General features: G+C 39.5%; 2 protein-coding genes across 2 annotated transcripts in view; both read right to left on the bottom strand.

Annotated features, from left to right (window-relative positions):
• The window catches only part of LOC135940302 (uncharacterized), a 41876-nt gene extending 25404 nt beyond the window's left edge, over window positions 1–16472 (bottom strand). Inside the window, exon 1 of the mRNA XM_065485139.1 lies at window positions 16164–16472. Within this exon, the coding sequence (XP_065341211.1) occupies window positions 16164–16232 (69 nt within the window). The 5' untranslated portion in view covers window positions 16233–16472. The remainder of the gene's footprint in view (window positions 1–16163) is intronic.
• Window positions 16473–19106: 2634 nt separating this feature from the next.
• Window positions 19107–22346, bottom strand: part of LOC135939253 (transcription cofactor vestigial-like protein 2) — a 29901-nt gene continuing 26661 nt past the window's right edge. The window contains exon 5 of the mRNA XM_065483531.1: window positions 19107–20126. Coding sequence (XP_065339603.1) covers window positions 20077–20126 — 50 coding nt within the window. The 3' untranslated portion in view covers window positions 19107–20076. The remainder of the gene's footprint in view (window positions 20127–22346) is intronic.

The following is a 22346-nucleotide window of genomic DNA, read 5'->3' as shown; positions in this document are numbered from 1 at the left end:
GGATAAAATTCAGCGTCTGCTGATTTTTATTTTGGCCAATAAATCTGCCGTTGGAGCGGTGGCGGTGCCTTCTCTTCTTCTGCCACGACCGCCTCATTAAATACGCTTACGAGACACGTGTAATTGGCCCTCTTTACCGCATGTCACGCGGGATCCGTCGCGCAAGCGGAATTATGTGCGCATTGTGATGAAACGTTTCGCAAAATCTTTGGCGTTTGCAAAAGCTGCTGGATGAAAGGAGTCCTGCCGACAGGAATTTTGACAACTTGCCATCGTCAGATTAATTTCGAGAGCTAGCTGCGGCTTCTCTCCCGCGCTTTATATATGTTTATTAATTAAAGGAATTGGAAAGATTCTGATAGTGATCGCAAGGGTAATTGCCAAGGTAGCGTTCAACGCCGGCGGAGGTATGCAAGATCACCTTGCTTGCATGAAACGCGTGTGAATTGGCTCAAACCGTTTCAAATTTCAGAAAGGTGGTCTTTAGTTGCATGTGCAAGGGATTTGTGTTGAACATCTTCAGCGTGTACCATTTGAACTTAAACTCTATTTTTAGTTTTCTGGAATGTAAAGAAATGTTTATGATTGGTGACAATTTCGCCATTTCAGTGTGATCTATTTGTATTTTTGTTGTAATTCTTGAATAACATACATAACAAGAAAATCACACATGCAGGAATTAATTAATGGTTATGTAGCGTTACATTTTGCCATTTATATTTTGTTTTGATGTTTTTTTAATTATAGCCTACAAATGAGATTGCAACATGGGAATAATCCAGAACTTGCAAAGTTTTTCAAATTTGTGTTATTTGTCATTATTATTTAGATAGTTACCATATTGCAACATACTGACAGTTTGAGATTTTTATCTATCTTTCTGAATTCCCTGTCTTTCAATCTCACAGTGCGAATCGGCATAAATTTTCCACAAAACAAACAACATGTCAAAATCGTCCGTTTCCTCAGCGCAATATTTCCGACAGTTCCAATTTCGGGTTGCTTAAACCACGCACTTGAACCATTACTTCATGAAATATGAGCGCAGCACGTCAGATAGGACTTAATTTATTGCTATCAAACGAAGTCAAACTCTCCCAAATCGGAATTTGACACGCAAACATGAGTGTGTACGTGCACGAACACATGTCCAAAATGCCCAAAAGTGGCGTCAGCAGCATGCGCGGGCAAGGTGCATACGCCACTTTGTGTTGTGCGTTTCCAACGACGATGAATTATCACAAGCTAGCAGCAGCCGCCGCGATGTTATCTGCAACTTGTAAATGCCGGTGTAATTCGCCGCTTCTGTTTCTACGGCCAGGAGAAAAAATCAACTGGCTCATTTCCTCATGAAATACGTCAAAAGCCAGGCGAGGACGAAGGTAGCAGTCGGTTCGTTTTTGCACCGCCTGGGAGAATAAACATAAAAAGAGTCTGGCGTCGAGTATTTGTCATTACTATTCATTACGAGAAACACAATGACCAGCAGCAAACAGAGTGCGGGCGACTCCAAAGGAAACCGAATTAACATAACGCAACGGAACTACTGCTGCTGCTGCTGCTGCTCTGTGTATGCGGCGACAGAAAAACGACGCGGCGACACACACACACACTCAGATATAGTGTAGCATAAAATAAAGAGTTTTACTCAAGCGTGTGCGCCGTGTCTTTTCCCCACACAATAGTGCGAATGCGAACGACACTTTTTATGGAGACTAAGAAGACGAAGACGCCGCGAGTCTGTGCTACTTGCACGTCATCTCAAATACAAATTTCTTACGTCGGGGAGGATGTGCATGTCCAACTTTCCATGGAACTGCATACCCGTTTTCTGTACAATTTAAAGCAACGCCTTTCTCGAGACATCAGCATGTTGGATTTTCCAAAGAACTAATTGGTAAGTTAATACAAAATATCCTCTGAAGACTTAAACAGTCGATGTTATAAACTATAGAGAATATGGTCTGCGTTGCATTGAGTAGCATCCCTTAGTATAGTACGAGTATCTTTTTTAATTGAGATATAGAGAGTAGGTTTGTTATTTTAAACTCGAAATTATGTTTATAAAACAAACCGCAAGTTGAATTCTAACTATCGTCACTCACTATAGTTAAAGATAAAACAAGTACATAAATTAAAAATTTCTCTTTTGTTTCATCCCGTTCTAATTAAATGGTTTGAACAATTATATTTCATCACCTATTTTGATAGCATGCAGTTACTTAAAAATAATTATTGCCTCAATTCAGAACAGGTCGTATCAAACTAGAATTAATAAAAAATGTTATGTTACGCTCTAATACCACAAACTATCAACTTTTGGAACATTCCAAATTATATAATTCCCAGGAAATTGTTCAAACACAAAAATTAAAAACTCGCTCTTCTGGGATTGCATTCTAAACATCGAAACCTTAAAATACCCTTATATTTTCAAACTACTGTTTCTATTAAGATTCTGTGTAAATATTCTGCTATTTCATATCTGCGAACATTCTCAAAATGGTTTTTGGATGCATTTAAGGTGATCCTTGGAAGTGCGGTTTTTAACTTGTAGAAATACGTTTTTCTTTCTAACTTCCGAAAAAGCAGTTCAAATCTATACTAACGACAGACGCTTCAGAAGCTCTTTGCTTCTATAGGGAGTAAAAACCAGTGCTGTTGCACAAGAGTGGATATTTTTTGCGCTCAATTCCCAGTGACAGCAGCAATTACAATTATCTGAAAAACATCCAAGCGAGCTTTATAGAAGAACAATAGGCGGCGCAAAAACAATTATAACAAGAAGCGGGCCGCGCGCTGTTGGCTGGCTGACCAGAGGAAAGAGCAGGAGGAAAGTAAGCGTGTGCGTGCAGTGAGTGTGTAGCCTTTTTATGTGTGTATGTACACGCGGCAAGTACATTTCATGATTGTGAGTGCGTTATTTCCCGGAGAATACGCAGGCAGAATAAATTTCATTAGGCCGGCGCTGATGATGATTATTATTATTATCATCGTTTTGCCATACTCGGGGCGCTTTTCGCCAGTCGGCGGGCGACATGATGCATCGCGAGCGAAAGAGCGAGCGGAGAGAAAACACAAACACCACTTTTTCAAAGTGTTCGGCGCGGCGGCGGCGGAGTTTTGCTGATTTATTGTCACAATTACAGCCAGGGCCCTAGCTTTATACACATACACAAGAAGCTGCTGCTGCTGCAGGAATCTTTCTGCGCCATGCTTCATCATGTCCAATGCAAGCGGGCGGCGTTTCGCCTTTGATGTCACTCGCCTGGGCTATAAGGATCAGGCAACAGCAAGGCCGCTCCGAAAGGAGCTGATTCTCACGGCGACTTTATCATTTTGTGCCTGCCTGCCTGCCCAGTAAGCCTAATAATCAAGCTTAAAAACAATAGGACGGATGGACGGCACGGCAGCTGAAACACAAAACTTATCTCCGCGGTCGGACAATCAGCGGCCGGCCAGCAAAACTTGCACAACGTACGATCGCGTTTTTAATACAGTTATTCAAATATGCCAACAACCGAGCGCTTGTTGTAAGACGGCAATCAACAAGTGGAAAATTTTCAAATAAACGTTAAAATACCTCAACGAAAGATGTTGATAATAATAACTCGTCCTTAACCAATTTTTCTGAGTAAAAATTAAATTAATGAGAATATTGTGGATGAAACAAAATTCTTAAGTTGATAATCAACCGAAAATCAGTTTTTTAACGACCAACTGTTTTAATGTCATTATGCTAGATAAAAAACACAGTTAATTTAAAATGCATATTCAGATTTGACTATAAAATTGATTTACAAAATAAACTCTGAACACAATTTTCAATTTTGCTTTAATACTTCTTGTCCGTCATGAAAGATTTTTTTTAACATTTTGTGAGGAATTTTAATAATTTATTGTCTGCTTTTTAAGCGTACTTAAAACGCTAAACACTGCCTATCCCCCTAGAAGAAAATTCTCTTTAATTCAAGTTAACTACAACAAAATAGCATAGTATACCCGTCCGAATATAGATACCACGGTTTTGCTAGAACTGCTTTAAAATGTGCAGCGCAACTCCAGAAATGGGCATTTCCAGGACGTCGTTGGACTATTGATGTGATTTATGGACTGTTTGCGCACAAGAATGGCTGAAATAATTGCCCAAAGATAGACCAGCTGATTTATGCGGAAAACAATTAAAAAAAGAATTCGCACAAATTATTTGCAGCATCAAATAAGCCGATCGTAAAGGTACGAAGGCGAGTAACAGGTAAACTAATTTTGAGCCAAATTTCCATTTCATTAAGCGCATAATAGATTACATCAGCGCTGTAGGCACGCCAATTTTCGCGGATGCCGCGGCCCTCAATTTGACGGCGAATCACTCCAGCGCTGTGTGTCGTTATTTAATTGCCGATTCTTGTAAAATGGCGAGGCTAATTTTTGCACGTGGTCCAGCACGCCGGTTGGCTGGCGGGCCGATATAAAACGTGGAGGCAGCGTGCAGCCGGAATGTGCTTCTCTTCTAAATCACCGCGGTTTAAAATTCTTCGGCGTGCTCCACATTCCGCGACTGCCAAAACCTTTCATCGCGTTATGGCCAAAAAGGCCGCACTTGAATGTTCCACAGTCCCTCTTGATTTGTTCTCGGCAGTTATTTTTTGCCAGCCAAGCGTCAAAGCAATCGACTTCATTTATCTTCGCATCATTAAAAACGTATTATTGATGCCGCAACGTGAAGGACGTCATTTTGGCGGGAATCAACCATGTTTTGCTAAAAGTTTTACCTCAATTTCAAGCACACTAAAAATAGGCGACGGTTTGACATGGAGGAAACTCAATACAACCTGGACACACTAAATTTGCAGGTGTCTCAGGCATTTCTGAAATTTTCCTGTGTTCTTAATGGCACAACATAATTTCTAAAACTGGAAATTTGTAATATAATAAATAAAAGCAAGAAAACTTAAAAACCACGCTGTGCAGTTGGATTTCAGAGTGGGGGCTGTTAGGGTGTGGAGGAAGAAGCGACTTTTGCACTCTTGTCTCAGATGGTCTGGCCCTCATAGATTATGCAATTGTCTCTCTCACTCGTTCAGTCAGCCAACGTCTCGCGCGCACTTGGGTTAAAATGGACTGACTCCCACCGTAAATCATGCGCTTGCAACAGCCGCGTGTTTACCGGAAGTGTCACACATACTGCTGCGGGAGTCTGAGTGCTGTGCTTTTTTCCAGAAGGGCATCTTCCCACTTGGCCCCCTGACGCAAGTTTAGTAGCGCTAGCGCTCCCATCTCTTAACTGCATCACCGCTTCAGCGGTCAGATTGTGAACTGTACTATTATTGTCGGTTAATGTTTTATTTAAAAAAAAAACTAAAAATATGACAGGGTAAATAAATATAATTTTACGCAGTAAAATTAAAATTGCCTTGTAAGATTTTTCTAAGCCCTTCATGATCTCCAGCCATTTTGATGGTTATTAAACGAGCGCACCTGATCGATCGCAGCTTCCGTGTAGTGCGTCAAGGTGCCAACCCGCTGGGGGTAGGAAAGCATTAAGAACCTTTTTAGAAGGGCCAAAAGAGTATAGTATGAGGGTCTGATAAATCGGTGACACGTGACATTTGACCTGAACACGTGTTTCGCCCGCCTTGTTAAGTCCAAAAAATCATGTGGGAATCTAATTTGGAGGAAGAGCAGAGCGGAGCAGATGCTCTGCTCTTTCTTAGACACCCTTAATTGCAGGCAGCGGTCCGAAAATCGACCCTCGGTGCCACCGCCGCCGGTAAAACATAAAAATTTACAAGCCTATCAGCATCTCTGTCATCGGTGACGACCTTTTTATGCGAGCCGGGAATTCGATTCACTCATTAATTGGCGTCGAAAGTGAACTGCGCGGCGATTAATCATCAATCTAGAGGTCCCCATATAAAACGGGCGCCGGTGGAATGCAAAAAATGCGGGCCATCAACTCTTGTTGCTCTATTAAAGAGGCGCGGATCTGTTTGCGCATCAAATATCTCATGAATGCAAACTTCCTGCCCAGCCCGCGCACAAGTCTAGTGGATGAGTAAATCCGAAGAATGCGACCACGCGCCCCGACAAGGGTCAAATTCGCGTCCTTGGCCCATATTTCTGTGTGCACCGTTTTGGCCAAATAATGGAGCAATTAGTTTATTTATTTCCTCCGAATGAGATTTCAGCCGGTTTGTTGTTTTTGTGTCATTAAGGAAACTGCCGCACACACACTCACAATAATAAAATTAATGAAAACAAGCGAAACTGCCCCGGCGAGAGAAAAGATTCTGTCCCTTCAGCTCTTTCTCTCTCTCTCTCTCTCTCTCTCTCTCTCTCTCTCTCTCTCTCTCTCTCCGCGCTGTTGCTGCTTTGGCCGGCATAATTTATGAAAAAAGGCAGCTGCTTGCCGGCTCGATTAGCCCCGCACAAGAGCACAACGACGACAAAATAGATTGCTATTTTATTTTTCGATTGTCCTTCCCATTATTATTTTCGGCTTGTGTGCACAGCCAACCCTATACACACGCGCGTCAAGCGACCACTAGAGTTATAATGTCTTTCACAAACAACGATGGTTTTATTGAAATTTCCAATGAGCTCAAAAATAAAATAGCTATTTTTTAAACAGGAAAATTGGAAGTAAGATAGGTTCACAGTAAAAGTGTTTACTCATTTGATACACTGCAGCGCAGCTAAATTTTCTCACCGCTGACTTGCAGTGTACGTGTACATCTAAATTTAAACAGATGTTTTATTTTTTAACTAAACTGACAACTTGAGGTCCTAAACACCTGTATGTGAACAATAGAAAATTAAGAAAATCTCTATCTATGACACAGCAGCCACAATATTTATTAAGATAAGTTACGTAACAAAAACAACGTTTTATTAGTTTTATCGCCGTTGAAGATTGCTGGCGCAGTAAAGGAATGCAGCGGACTAAAAGCCAATCAATTAGGCCGATTCATAATATTTCACAAAAAATCCCTTTCTGCTTTATGCCACTAAAAGTGTATTTTTAACAGCATGTGCTGGCGGCAACGATTTTATCGGCTCCCAAGTAACAAGCGTGTTGACACTCGCGTGATATCTTTGGGGGCAGCCCGAGCCGAAGTGGCCGCTCCAACGGCGAGGCAGGCAGAGAAAGAGGTGACATTCCTGGCTGGCTAATTGAATGCTATGAGACAAATTTCGCCACGTAACAAGGGGCAATCGATTTATTTATTGGTTCGGCCGAATCACGAGTGGAGCACGGTGCGCTTATCTGCCGCCATTATCGCAATTTCAAAACCAGTTTGCAAAGGATCCGCCTGAGCGAGTCACACGCTTTGTGCCTCGATACACGGTAATGAAAATTGTACGTACTTACATGCGTTTTATTTACCCCCGACCTTTAAATATACACTCTGATACGCATTTCTGTGTAGTACAAAAGCGCGCATACTCTTGATTTACAATGAAAGCAATCGCATCTCGATTTATATATAAATTTGCAATTAAACAAGCAGTTTATTTAATCTCGGTTCGTAAAAAAAATCAGTTCAAATTTTCTTCAATTGCACACAGAGTGGATAGTTGAGACGTTAGATTTAGTATATTTATCCCTGACAAAAGGCTGTTTTACGAGATTTCTGCGCGATTAAATTAAATTCTATGTGGCCCCTTTCCAAATTGAAGCTTTATACCTTAGTCAATATAAACCAACTGAATATTTCTAAAATTTGTTTTCTGGGTGGATGACTGCTGCAAACTAAACCGAAATGATGCAATGAGCGAATCTCAATTCGTGTGAAAAATTTCAAATATTTAAGTCATCGCTCCTCGCATTTGTAAGTCAATTAAAAGACTTAATTTGCGTTATTTTGGTTTAAAGTCATTAAAAAATAAATTTTACAATTCTTTTTTAAATGTGATTTTCAGGGAAAGATAAGACAAATTCTACTTTTAATGAGATAGTGACGTATATCCCATTTAATTATGGGACATGAAAAAATCATGATGGAATTCCCAAGTGTAATTTTCACCTATCTCGGCCAAATTAACAGCATGATTTATGATAAATATTCCGTAAAAAATCCCCACCCATCTTTGTGAGCAAACTGTAATTTTCGGTTCAAGCAGATTTTTAACTACAATTTCCGACTAATTCGTATGTTGTTTTGCATTACTTAAATGCTCTGGTAGTATCCGCGACTTTGACAAAAAGCTACCGTTTAAAAACGCGCGGTTTCGGTTTCGCTTTTACACGTTCACTGAGTAAACTGCGGCGGCTGGCTCTATGCTGTCGGCTTTCGAATAAATTACGCCCGCGACACCAGTATTTCAAAATAATCTGTTTTCGTGCGGTGAGAGTGCGTGAATAAAGTGTGGGTAATGAGTTTGAGCGAGGGACGCACGAATTAAATGTTGCGGCGCCAGCGGAGTCGCGGCCGATATAATTACCGACCAGGGGAGCATTAGAACGAGATTTAGGGTTTGCGCGGCGCTGACTGGCGGGCGCGCGACAAAATTTATCGGCGTATTTTTACCTCAACTTTGGGACAAAACGACAGAAAAACAAATGCACGGCCGAGCAGCGAATTCGACGTCCCGAGCGTTTGTGATGTGTGTTTTAGATTTTGCGGCGGCAAAGTGGATGCTGAATTATTACCATCTAAAAACAAAAAAGTCGGCTGTGGCGGAGCCCCTCCTTGCCGCTCGCTATTTATAAATTGTATATTCGGTTTGCTTCTGTCTTTTTGTGTCCTGCTCATCAGATGAAAAATAAAAGAGCAGCCTCCTGCGCTATCTATTTTTTCCTCTGCTCTCACAATCTATGTGTGTCTCACCACCAATTACAAAAATTCCGTCCACGCTTCAATCGTAAATCAGTCGCCCTATTCCGCCTCGCGGCGTGCATGCCTTTATATTCTTGGCGATAGAAAGATTGCTTGTCTTGATTCTCTCAACCCCCAATTGCCAGCCGGCGGCGGGTGTTCCTATAACAATCGAACTAACGGAAAAATTGTAAAAGCGAAAAACTAATGAAGTAACGAAATGACAAGTGGCTGTTAAATTGTGTGGTTTAATTTTTAATCAATTTGAGGCAGAGTTGACGAGGATGGAACTTGGAGCCTATTTTATTTTTTCCCATCATTAGTGGTAAAATTTTGCAAAAATAAAAAAGTTAACAAAAGATATATTTCTGGGCCCTGTAATGTGACCCTTCACAAACTGTTCTCCCAGTCTCGTACTGGTGTCGGGATATAACTTTTATCTCAAAAAGTTATATTAAATTCAAACTCTACTGTGAGAATAGGCTATATATGATGAATTTTAATAAAAAAGATATTGAAGCAAGGCCAAAAATCGAATAAATTGAGAGGATACAGAGCAAAACAAACCAAAGCATTCTTTTAAGAACTAAAATTTAAGGTTAATAAAATTAAGTGAGGAGAGCCGTAAGATAAGATTTTACGCAGGGAGTCGCATTTGTGCTGGGTGCCATCCTGGCCGTAAATAAGTCAATAACGAGCGTGCAGGGCAGGGTGGCAGCGCCGAAAATCATCTCGCCGTACCGAAAAGCACACGTGAAGCTCGAATTAGCAAAAAGCTGCCTATGTGGAGCAGAGCGAGGCAACAGGAAGATGTGCATGCGCCCAGCTGGCACACACCAATTGCGACTTCCCCTCGCTTGATTCCGCTCGCTGCTCTCATTACTTTTTTCCCTGTGCTCTGTCACATGCTCGCCATCTAATTTATAGCTCCTTTGTCCTCGTTGCATTTTCAGGATGGGTTCTGTCAAAATGGTGAACGCATGATGAGGATAATCGAATATTAAAACACTTTCAACGTGGAAAAGTGCATCAAGTCGTTTTAATTAGGGAAGTATATGCTGCTCAAACAATCGCTAAATCCGAGGCAGTTATTGAAAGGCGAGCAACAATATGATAAATTATATTTTATGTTGGATCGTTACAAGTCCTGAAGAGATTACTCGATAAAGAGTATAATAAATAAAAAGTCATTCCGGTCAGTCCGGGGAAACTTTTGAGCAGGGAATTTGTTTTCAAATCCATAAAGATGTCAGGGTAAATATTCTACGATGTGGAGCGCAAGATAAAATATTACTGCATCAAATCTCGCAAATCATTTGCAAACTGTTAGTTTACACAAATATACTTGAGCAGAACGTTTCTCGTAAATCGTGAGTCAAAGCTTTCAAACGCGGTATTGTCTTTTTTGTACTTGGTACTTGTGATGGCGATTGATCCAAGTGAGGCGCCAGAGAGTCCTTTCCATGCACAGCGGCATTAATGCATCCTTATTAGGCGTATGTAAGTGGAACGTGTCGGCATCGCAGTAAAATACAAACGCACTCGCTCCTGCAGCAAAATCGCTCTCATTATAAAATTCCATTGTATACCGCCGTCTGTCGGCCAAGCAACAATAATTGACTATAATGAGATTAGCAGCAGATTAATTTTATATTTTGACTTTTTTCAAGCTTTCAACGAGGAGTCTTCTGGCTGAGATTTTCACATATTTGTACTGTTAATAAATCAAGTGATATAATCAGTGAAAACAAAATATCGATTTGTTGCATATTCTGTTAACAATGTGTTGATTATTTATGCGATTGGCCTTTTTGTTTCAATAAGTCAACGTGGAAGGTATCTGAGCTCACTATCATTCTCAGTTCATCAGAAGAAATTACTAGGCGTACGTGCTCGAGGCTAAAAGTATCGCTTCGTGTGCCAATGTCGAATTTAGAGTGCACGGGAGTCTGTGTGTTTGTTTTCGGTGAGTGCCAATTATTTGATTGCAACACACACTCGTTCACGGCAGAATTCCCAGACCGTAAGTCAATCGCGATTGCGGCAGGATTAATATAGCCGAACGACAAACCAATACACCGACCGACCGCAAGTAGTGTGCTGATGCTCGCTGGCGCGGCGTTTTTTCGGGCGCATGGAACGCAAAGTGTCCGAGGCATTCGCCTGTCGGTGCTTGGCAGCTTTTAGAATTCGCTTCGAATACCGCTTGTCCCAACACAAACACTGAGAGGCCGGCATTGCACCATGCAAACCATGTGGCACCTTCCTTCTTCACTCTTGACTCGTTGACTGTGGTCAGGATTTTTTGCCTCCCAACGCAAAAGCTATCTAGGCTTGAGAAATAGCTATGGTGATGTCACTGTGCAGCCGAAACACATTATCGGAATGGATGGATTGTAATCATAACTGCATTAGTAAGAATTTACTCGGCCAATAAATTGAAGAAAAGTGTTCTTAAAACATGGTGGTTGTTTCCAGCACAAGCTCAAACCAAAATTACCGGGTCTATGGAAATACAAATTATGACTCAGAAACGACTTTTAATTTACGATGCTTTTTATTGAGCAGCACAACAGTCGTTTGAAAACTGAAGATACTCAGCTTACACTGTAGGAGCCAAAAGTTTTGATTAATAAGGATGAAGTCACGCGGCTTATGAGTGTGTCAACAGCGTGTTTTCACTTTCAAAGGCGGACGCGCGACATCATTAATTTTGTTATTACGCGCGCGCGATGAGTCGGGGCGGCAAGAAGTGCATGAAAAGTTGCTGCTCGCCGGGAAAAAGAAATGTTTCACGAATGTACGCCACACGCACGCACTTCAAAAGAGAATCGTCGAGATTTATTTCGCAGAGGCCACCGATTTAAAAGTTGCGCGAGACGTGAATACACTCGCGATTATCATTGTCTCCATTTGCTCTAATAAATATTTCACTCGGCGCTTTTTGCTTGGAATAATGAGAGGAAAAGCCAAGAAATGGTGCAATCATAAATATACACTTCCCTTCATCTGCTGAGCTCTCGTATAAAAAAGCAGACAAATTTATGGTTCTTTGCTGATTATTTTTCTCCACGGAGACTCATTCTTTGTCGCGCGCACGCTAGTTATTTTGGGCTCCGAGACGCTCTTGACGTTTAATTTTCTGGATTAGAGATAATTAAGTTGATACAGAGCATAAAGTGAGCGTTCTCGGGCCCATTTGCTTCAAAAATAGAAAACTGGAATGTGCATTTATTTATTTGACTTTTGTGAGCAAGTTTAGTCACATGGTCGAGATGTTTCCAAGAATGCAGCCCAAGTTTTGACGTTATCACTTGAATTATTAAAATTATACCCACGATATCTGCTTGAAGAGTGTCATGACAAAAATGGTTTCAAAAGTAATGTCATTTTTATTGCGTTGCAACCTATCACAGCTGGAGACCGAAATTTGGTTGAAACAGGCGTGGCATTTTAATTGCAACTCGTCTGGCCGCCGCATTTTGTTTTTGCTCGGTGCAGCGTGAATTTCGAAAGGAAATACGCGTATCGCCGCAGCAAAAATGTATTTTTTGATATCTCCATTGACGGGCCGCGTCTAGACGAAATATCTTCTCACACTTGGCGAGCGGAGTGCAAGGAATGAGTGACAAACACATGCTTCAAATGACAACTACTTGCAGCAACCGGGTCGACTTATACGCGAGCAGATCTCGCGGTACATAGCAAGATCGAGCATGTGTGCCGTGTGTGCCAAACGAGAGCGGTTCTCGTCTCTAGCAGGCGGCGAGGTGAGCAGATGAAAAGTGAATCTCGCGACACACGACCCGCCCGTCGCGTCAACGCACAGCTGCGAGTGAACGTCAAAATATCATACATCAGAGAACACACTTACTAAAAAAAAAAAAAATAAGAATGAGACAACTGGGAAACAAAGCTGCTATAAAATCAATTGAGGTATTTAAATTGGTCCAAAATATCTGCGGTAAATTTTTCTTACCTAGAATTTCACAGCCTGCTAAGTGAGTAAATTTCTAGAATAGTTAATTATCTTGAAAAATTATTGCTGCAGGAAAGAAGTTAAAAATAATAGCAATACATATGACATTATATCCTAACTAAAACGGATGGAGGATGGAACAACTCTTACGCAAAATACGGATAATTGGCCGAAGAAAAGCGCTCAATTCCGTCACTTATTGTTAGGCTGTCGTCGAGAGCAGCTTTTAATCAAAGTGCAAAGCGCTTTTCCAAGTGCTCGGTGCACAATTTCCACTCGAGTATTCGCTTCACAAAAGCTGACGAGAGCTGGAGTGAGCTCGAGTTTTATTATCAGCGTCTTTTGTTTGCACCCTTGCGCGCCTGAAAACTTGTGCTCCCGCGCGCGTTGAGTTAATTCGCCGGGGCGCCGATTTAATGAAGTCTGACTGCAGCCTCGCCCGCCCGCCTGGCTGGCTGGCTCATGGTGTTGTAGCTCTCGAGCAGAGCAGAAGCCAGCCGGATTCGCGCACTCATTACCACTTCAAAGGTCACACGATCGCGAGGCGGCGGCGGAGGAGCAGCATTATTACTCGAGCAAATCAGTTTCTCATTAGGGTTCGCGTTACAAACAATCAGCTCAATGAACTAAAGCGGCAGCTTTGTGCATCCAAAACTCCTCCGTCGGATTAAATCGCGTGAGCAGCTGAGTAAAACGCAATAATAGTTCATTCATATAACAGGGGTGAAATCACAGACAACAGCCAAGTCGTGAAGCTGACTTATGACGGATGCTGATATTATCTATAGTAATTAGTAATTAAATAAGAAATACCAACACTCTTTAGTAGTAACCATCAAGGCAAAAATTATTATGCACGAAGATTTTTACGAAATTAGTTAAGTTTTCGTGATCAATTGTACACTATATACTTGCTGGATATTTACCGCTATAGGTAAAATGGATATTTTGGGCTCAGAAATGTATCAAAAAATTTGTTGCTCTATAGTTATGTGGTGATTTTTTTCAATCACAGGGAAGAGGTGCTAAAATTTCCTAATATTCGGAAGTAAAATTTCAGTTAGCATGCTATTACATGAGCCAAATGCAACATATTGATTTTTTATCATTTGTTCAAAATTTCTTAGCTCTTCAAATTTAATAGGACCCAATTTATCAATCGAAGTGAGTATTGATTCAAACAATAAGAAAGACATAACTTGTTGTAGGTGTAAGCAAAAAGTTGTCGGCAAAGCTATTTGCTTTTTAAAATTTTCAAAAAATGAAATCGTTACTTTGTCGGCAATCTTACTATTTTTTTAATTTTAACCCAGATATATTCCAGATTTAAACTGCCACACTTCGCTTTGTGGGGCACCTTAAGAAAGCATGAAACGCAGCTCCTAAGCTTAATTTGACAGGCAGCTTTCTTTAAAAATTTAATTTTAACCGTAAAAAAGTTGACAGCATTAACAAACTAATGCATCTCATTCCCTTGGACACATTTCAGCTTTGTCAGGATATTATCATCGCACTGTTTCCCTTTTTACAAAAAGATTTGAGTTTCACATTTTTACGCAAACTACACACGACCATGGCGAGAGCTAAGAGTTTCTCCTTCGATAGATAAAATTGGATATGATTATTTGGATTTATTGCAAGTGAAAAAAAATCATCATCTGCTTTGTAACATCCTAGACTGATGGGAAAATAATCTAGTCCATCTTAATAACAACAAAATATATGCAATGCACCCGCCATTCAAAAATCTTTCGGCCTACGATGGTAAAATTGAGCAACTGAGTAACTTCGATATAGACAGATTAAAGGCAGCGATAACGATCAAAAAGGCAAACTCGTCTGTCAAGCCGGCAGCCAAGAGCGCAATGAAACGCGTTCGTTCATACTCAAAACACACGTGAGCACTTGAAGCAGGTATCAATGCAACACTACTTGCGACTTGTGACGGCTGCCGCCGCTTCGAATGGAGCGATTGCGGCATTTCCAACGCTGTCGGTCTGTCATGCATCTCAACGCATCACCACGACAGTGGGTAAATGAGAAGATATTATATGATTAAAAAAATTGGCAAAAAACGTGTTTTACCTAGAGAGGCAACTTTGAAGCTTCCAAAGGTAAAATGAGAAAAATCATTCCGAAGTCCAGACTCCAGTCGCAGAGTTTAGAAATGATTTGGTGCTTGATGTGAGGCGAAAGGAGGAAAGAAACTTCTCTTAAGAATGAAGGAGAGGAGGATCGAATATTTTTCATAAATACAAATTCAACATTTAAATACGTGAAACCTGTTGCTGTCTTGATTTGCAATAAATGTGCTTGTTAAATTTCATGGAGAAATAACTTGGGACACTAAATTCGAATTCATTATTTTTACGCTTTCAAAGTTAAATATCTTTAAAGCCTGATATTTTAACAGTATTATATAGTAATTGATAAATTAACATGTAATGCTAAGCAAACGGTGACATGCAAAAAATTCAAACAATGACTCGTTTTTCGTAAATTATTTACGTTTATATACTAAAAATTGTTTCTTTCCAGTAATTTTATTGTTTCAACTGCAATTCATACTCAAGGAAGTGGTCTTACGAATTGTTCCAATTATATCGAATAATTTTTGGGCAATTTGTAATGAATTAAATGATAAAACTTCTATTCTTTTATTTTCTGTTGAACTTGATAAACAACGAAATAATAATAATAAAAACTGTTTTTTTAACATGTATTTAATTTTTTTACGGTGAGAATAAACAAACATATATAAAAAATCAAATTAGGGCTCATCCTTGATTATGAACAGAAGCCTGGATCAAAAACAGAAAGTGGCTAAAATAATTCATAAATACGTTTTCCTAGACGCTTATGTAAATGTCGATCTGCACTCTTCGCACACCACTTTTAATTCTCGGTACAATTTTTTTCTTATTGAAATAACAAAGAGTTTAAGTGAGCGAGAAGTGTACGAAAAGGGTATTTCTAGAAGGACGTGTGAATGTCTTGTTTTAACGCTGCTGAAAGAAAATTTCAAAAATTTAATTCCGCCAGGCACGCAAATGATCCAGTGATATTATTTTGAGTGCTAAACAGAGGACCTTCATCCCTCTCAAGACAAAGCCGCCAGGCAGGGCAGGGAGGGAGAGGAGTGAGTCGTCAAAAAATTTGCCATCAGGAGAGCGAGAATGTAGGTGTCTGCCGGCGTTGGAATGTAACGAGAAAATTAATAATTAAGTGCGCGACGGCAATTTCGCCGCTCTCGCAGCTGTGTGGAATTTAATTATAAACAACAAACAACGCGGCCAAAAACTTTCGGACCAACATGAGCAAACATATAAATGGAAATAAAATCAGAAACCGCATTTCGGGCCTACCTGCGGGTGCTCCGGCACCTCTGCGCAAGGGTTGAGTCTGCCTGAGAGCTGGGCGTCCTGCGAGAGCATGTCCACCTCGTCCTTCTCCAATTCCTGCGCCCTCCTGCTCTTCTGCTCTGCTGCGTCCTTGAAGCGAACCTACACGGCTAACTCTCAGCTCAGACTGGGGCCACACGGTTTTATTACCTGTGATTTGTCGGGCAGGTGAAGCAGGAATGCATTTTGTTTCTTGTTCTGTTGCTGAGGGGCTGACCGATTGGTGGCGCTGGAACCGAATGTTTGTAATGTAAACATTCGGACCCTGGAGGTCGTGCTGGGTCGTGCTCATTGTCAGCTCTACCTCATACACATGTTTCGATGCGTCTGGTCTGGTACCGGCCCATGCTGATAGGGAGAGTGTGCGAGGGGGGCAGACGAAGAAGTTGACAAAGACTGTCAGATAATATAATAGCTGTAACTGACCTGGCACAAGCTCATGCTGCGAAATCATTATTTTGTTTGAGCTGAGCATAAAATTTAATTTTCCCTCATATCTCTCAGCGTGTGATCTAGATCTAGTCTTACGTCTGCTTCAGGTGATAACGTCATTCCCGTCATTCCGAAGAAATTTCTCTGGATTGGCTTTGACTATACGCTAGACGCAGTGAGAAAATGCGTAGTAGTAACATTTTTTCGTGTCGTGCGAAATTGATGGTGTCAGTGTCAACGACCGGCGAAGCATGCTAAAAATTTAGGCTTGAGAAAGGTCGTAATAAATTTAATATGATATATATGCACTTAATTACTGCACCGCTTAACGGAAGATGAACAAGTCAGTGAAAGAACGGGAAAAAATTAGAAAATATTAAACCATGTTGACAAATTATTAATTATAGAGTTCAAGATCAAGGATAAATAGTATATTCATAAACAAGTTTGTACAAAGATTTTGACATTTTGCCTTCACGTAATAAAAATTATTATTGATAAGAAAATACAAAACTGTGTCCTCCTTGATTTTCGAGTTTTTTAATGAGCTCGATTAGTTTCGACCTATTTCAGGAGTAAGCCACGGCCAGATCCAAATGACCATAAAATTATTATTGATTTACTTGGAGAAAGAAGAAGAGCTCGGTAAGACAGTTGTTGTAGTCTCTTCATTAATTGCTCGGATCTTCTTGCTTATTTGAAGAGGGAATAAAAAATAAAAAACAATTTAATATTTTGGATATTTTGGTTTACTCAGGAATCCTTACCCCCGAGAAATTATTTTTTACGGTTGATTTGAATTTGATAATTTGGACTCCGTTCAACGTATTAGCTAAGTACATATTTAAATTAGGGTTAATTAATAGGCACGGCGGAAAACGTGTGATAGCATCACCATTTTGAATTTCACATATATGTTGTAGGTTGTAGGGCTAGGTGAGAGGTGTATTTTGCCAAAACTTCAGACTAAAATGTTTTGCACTTCTGGAGATATTCAATGTTGAGAAGTTTCCACTTTTTGGCACTTTTCGAACGATTTTATTTTAGGAAATCCACAATAGTTTGAGATATGATAGTTACATAGAGGCGGGTTTAACCAAAAAAACTTTAAACTTAAAACCTTTTGAACATTTTTAACTTAAACCTTAAGTCATAAGTTCAATTTTAATTTTTCAAATATACATACTGAAAGTTGAATACTAATAATTTTCATTAGAAGCTCACTTAGAAAAAATAAATTTCCCCTTAAAATTAAGCATTAACTCATTGAAAAGGATCTGTGAAAAATTCTAGATGCCATTGTTTTTTTTTTTTTTCGAGAAAATCAGCACGACGTTCAGCGCGGCAGCCCCAAAAGTGAAACGCTCACCACCAAATTTTCGTATTAGGCGGTTTTTACGTCTGTTAATTTCCTCTCAAAAACACTTCTTTGCGTAAATGCATGTACTAGAAGTTGCAATTATTGAAGGGTATAGAGACGTTAAAGATTCAATCCTATAACCAGTACAAAATAAATGGCAATATGTAAAGTATTTTTTTCTGTTTCTCGCATTTACGAACAAATAATAAATAAAAACGCGCAAATAACCGATTGAATAAATAAACAAACAACCTCTCACGTTAACAGTTTCCAGCTTTAAATCCATTCTAAAGCATAAAAATTCGTTTTAATGAACCAAGACTAACAAAATGATCAAGTACAAACTTTCCCGGAGTTGATGCGCAGAAACCCATTTTAGAAAAAGAGCTGGCTTTTAAACAAAATTAGATTAAGAATCGATATTTGGCTTGTAAATACTGAATGTGTTGTCGGGATAAATTTTCAATAAAAAAAACCTGTCTAAATACACAGCGGAAATTTTGAAAAATTAATTAACATCAAATTGGCATTCTTATTTATCCTATATTTTGAGCTGTTCTACCTACATCCATCTTGAAAATTAAACTGATTTTTATCATTCCACCGACATTGATTTTAAAAAAATCTTTATGAGCGCGTTAAAACTGGAATAACCAACCATGTACAATTTTCTATCCAATTTTTCATCGTCCAACACACCGGAGAATTAATTCCTTAAACAGCAAACAGAAAAGGGATAGAGAAGCGCTTGTTTGTTTTGTTGTGAGATCGCAGGAACCGTTTTAGCTCTGCTTTTATTGTTTCTAATGTCTGCGCTGCTTGTGTTGTTTAGCTATTCACAAAGCTCTGAAGGTTAGAAAATTATTGCTGCGCGCAGGAGCCTTGTGTGCCGAAATAAAATTTTATAGGCCCAGGTTTTGTGTGAGAAAGTAAGAGGATAAAAATTCGTCTTGACGGGCCACGCTGAGGCCGGCGTTTTTCGCCGAAATGAAATTTATTCGTGCGTCTCGCAGGAGGCTGGCCAATGTTTCGGATTTAATTTGGCAATAAATTGAATTGTAGATTTCCCTTATCTCTTCTTTTATTTGTTATTGAGATTAAATGAAACAAGCGTGTTTTGAGGATGTTATTCGCTATTTATTTCGCCATAATAATCGTATTATGATCTGCGCTAAGAACTTGAAAAACAGTGTGTTTATTTTATTGCACATCATTGCAGTCCAAACGCAATAGCAGTAGAAGAAAAGTGTAAAATATAAAGAAATGATCATTCACAAGCAATCAATCAAAGTGGACACAGTTAAGGAACTAAATCAGCTCTGTCCGTTACAAAGTTTTTCACAAAAACATTATTGTACTTGATAACAACAATAACAATTTGATGCATTACACTTTTCTGCTGGGCAAAGGAATTTGAATGGTGCTACATGATTTCTCCTATTAGTGTAACTGTGAGAAGCGCCATTGTTTTTTTTATACAAATTGCCGCAAGATTATACACGATGAGAGATGAGTGACTTTAATACACGTTACAGCGTCAATATGCATTTATCCTTATGTACAACTGCATTGTTCTAAACATTTTGCTGCCAATGAAACACACTCGCAATTTTTACAGAGATATAGTTGGCGATTATTTTAATAACTCAGCACAATGATTCAATATATTAAGTATGCATTGAAGTAGCAACAACACTTATTCAAAAATTGTCACGTATTAGGACCATTTTACAGCAACCTTTGATCACTTATTTGAACCAACTCGTCTTTACTTGCATATTGCGTAGTCATTATCTTTCTTAAATTTAAATATCGTTTTTAAAAAATCAAAATTGTGTCTCTGACGGTTCAAAATTTACCCTTCCTCTGACTTTTCTCATTCCAGAATCCAGCTTTTTGATTCAGTTTGTTCCTCTTTTTGCTTTCCGCCGATAACGAACGCGCGTCTCTTCGCACAAAAGCACACACTCTCGAGAGTACTTTGTCTTGTGTTCTTGCACTAATAAATCAAGTTAGTCGACACACACTGTGAGTGAGGAGAAAATGCTGCGCGGATTATTTTATTATTCCAGCAGCAAGTCGACTTTAGAACCAGTACAGATCTTTAGACGGCTCTTGCACCTGTGCTTCTAGACCTGCGAACAAATGAAAATAAAATTTTATAGCTCCGCAATTTAACAACAGGAAATTTTACGGCCAAAAATATAAATTAAATAAAAGCGTTTTCTGCCAAAAAACACCAGTTAAAATTACAGTTAATCGCCCACGCATGAAGCTTTAAGAATTGAACATTAAAGATGTTAGGAAATTTGTATTCATGGGTATTATTTGACATCAAATAATAGCTACAGCCTAATTCATTTTAATACAATGAATTTCTTGAGTTTATAAATGTACAAAAAACTAATGAAATTGCATTTTTTTTTTTGAAAATTGAGATCTATTACTTGGACTTCTTTACAAAGAGACAGTAAGCTATAATTATGGCTTTCACTATAAAATAATTTCATAAATTCAATTCGGATCACTTAAATGTATTATTTTAACTATTATACACCTATTGTATTTCACCATTCCTTGAGCTGTGGTAAAACACTGTTAATTTCTTTATCTTCATATAATATTTAAGGCCGCGCGCACACACCAAAAATTTTGAACGCCAGCAACAACATTATTTATTTAAATTTATAATGCATTTCTATATCTAATCGATCGTAATTTTAAATAATCATGTACAGAGCTATTATGAATTTGCCGAAGAAATTGAATATATTTTATGAATTCGTTTGAATGCACTAAATTATTTTCATGAACAAATTAAATTTGTCTGGTGACGAAAAAATATTGCCATACCAGCAATTCAAACTATTTTTTTAAACATTATTTAAAAGAACACCGCCCCATGAGCTTCATTCGTGAATAAAACCTTGATCTTTAGAGCTTTATTCAATTTTGAGTAGAGCAGTTCTCATTGCCAGTGCTAGCAACTGGAGGCGTGATTTGTAGCGTTTGGGACTAATTCCACGCCAGGAGCAGACAAATTCGTGACATCTTGGGTGCAATAATTACCACCACGCGCTAGAAAAGTGATTCATGTCGCAATCCATCTCGTCTGCTCCCCCAGCAGTGCGATTTCAAAATCAAGTTTCAAGTTTGAGCAATTTATCGTCGTGCGTCTCAGGATTCATTACCGAAATTAATAAGGGCGGATTTTTATCGAGTTGAGTGTGGAAACGACACAAAGTAGTAGACAAAAGTCACGAAGTGCATCAATAAAGCAAGCTGACAGCCCCTCTCGTGCACCGAACCTTGCTGCCAGGCGGTTATTTTGAGACACTTTTAGGATAATAGCGACGGAGTGACACTAAATAAATAAGACAATGGGGTGCGTGCAGGCGTTGGAAGGGAACGGGGCTGCCCCATTTATTGTGAATCGCTACTTCTCCGGCTTTTAGATTATCCAGCAGATGTGGCGCCCAAATTTATTGCATACGGCGCAGCATCATTAACGAAAGGGCCCCGAATTACTGGCTCACTGGATTATGTGAAATGCTGGCTGCGATTCCCGCTCGTGGAACACAAGAATTTCCCTTTACTGCTGCGCATAACAATAATTTACCAAAGTGCAGGCTGCAACTAATTTTCCCTTTTCAAAAAAAATCAATTTTGCGACTGATATTATATTTACAGATAGCTTTTAAAGGAAAAATGTATTATTTATACCAATTGCTTTTTTATAAGATGCAACTTTCAACTGTGATGTACCCATAATATAAATAACGAAGAAAAGGAAAATATACCAATTTCGAAGAAATCACTCAGGCCAAATGGCTTTTCCTTGTAACCCCGCTTCACCTGAATTTTGGTTGGCAGCCTCCCGTGATGGCCGAGTGAAACAAACAACTTTTGATTTTCTATATCAACTGCCGATTTATTGCTCGACAGTTTTTTGCTGAGAGTTATTTTTCGCTGAAAAATTACGGCCAAAAAGCTGGCCGCCCGCTCTTTTCTATGTATTAGCTTTGGCGAGCCGCTCTCTCTTGCGCGCACGCCAGCAGCCCAGTCGCTTTTATTCTCTCTTTCCACGAATTTATCGATCCATTTATATAAAAGACGCCATTATATTTCCTCTTCTCTCTCTCTCTCTCTCTCTCTCTCTCTCTCTCTCTCTCTCGCTCATATTCCTGGTGCTGCCGTGCGCGCACAGGCAGAGCTGCCGACTGCTCTCGCGCTCTCTAACATACGCCGCCTATTTTTTATTTGATATGTCACTTTTCTCATCCTTATGATGCGGTTTTAAAATGATATCCGCCGCCTTTGTGCGACGATAAGAGAGCCAGCCGCCTTTGCATGAT

The sequence above is a fragment of the Cloeon dipterum genome, chromosome 3, assembly GCF_949628265.1.
Source record: "Cloeon dipterum chromosome 3, ieCloDipt1.1, whole genome shotgun sequence".
In the NCBI taxonomy this organism is placed as follows: Eukaryota; Metazoa; Arthropoda; class Insecta; order Ephemeroptera; family Baetidae; genus Cloeon; species Cloeon dipterum.
The sequence above is the reverse complement of the archived record's forward strand: the minus strand, read 5'-3'. Positions and strand labels throughout refer to the sequence as shown.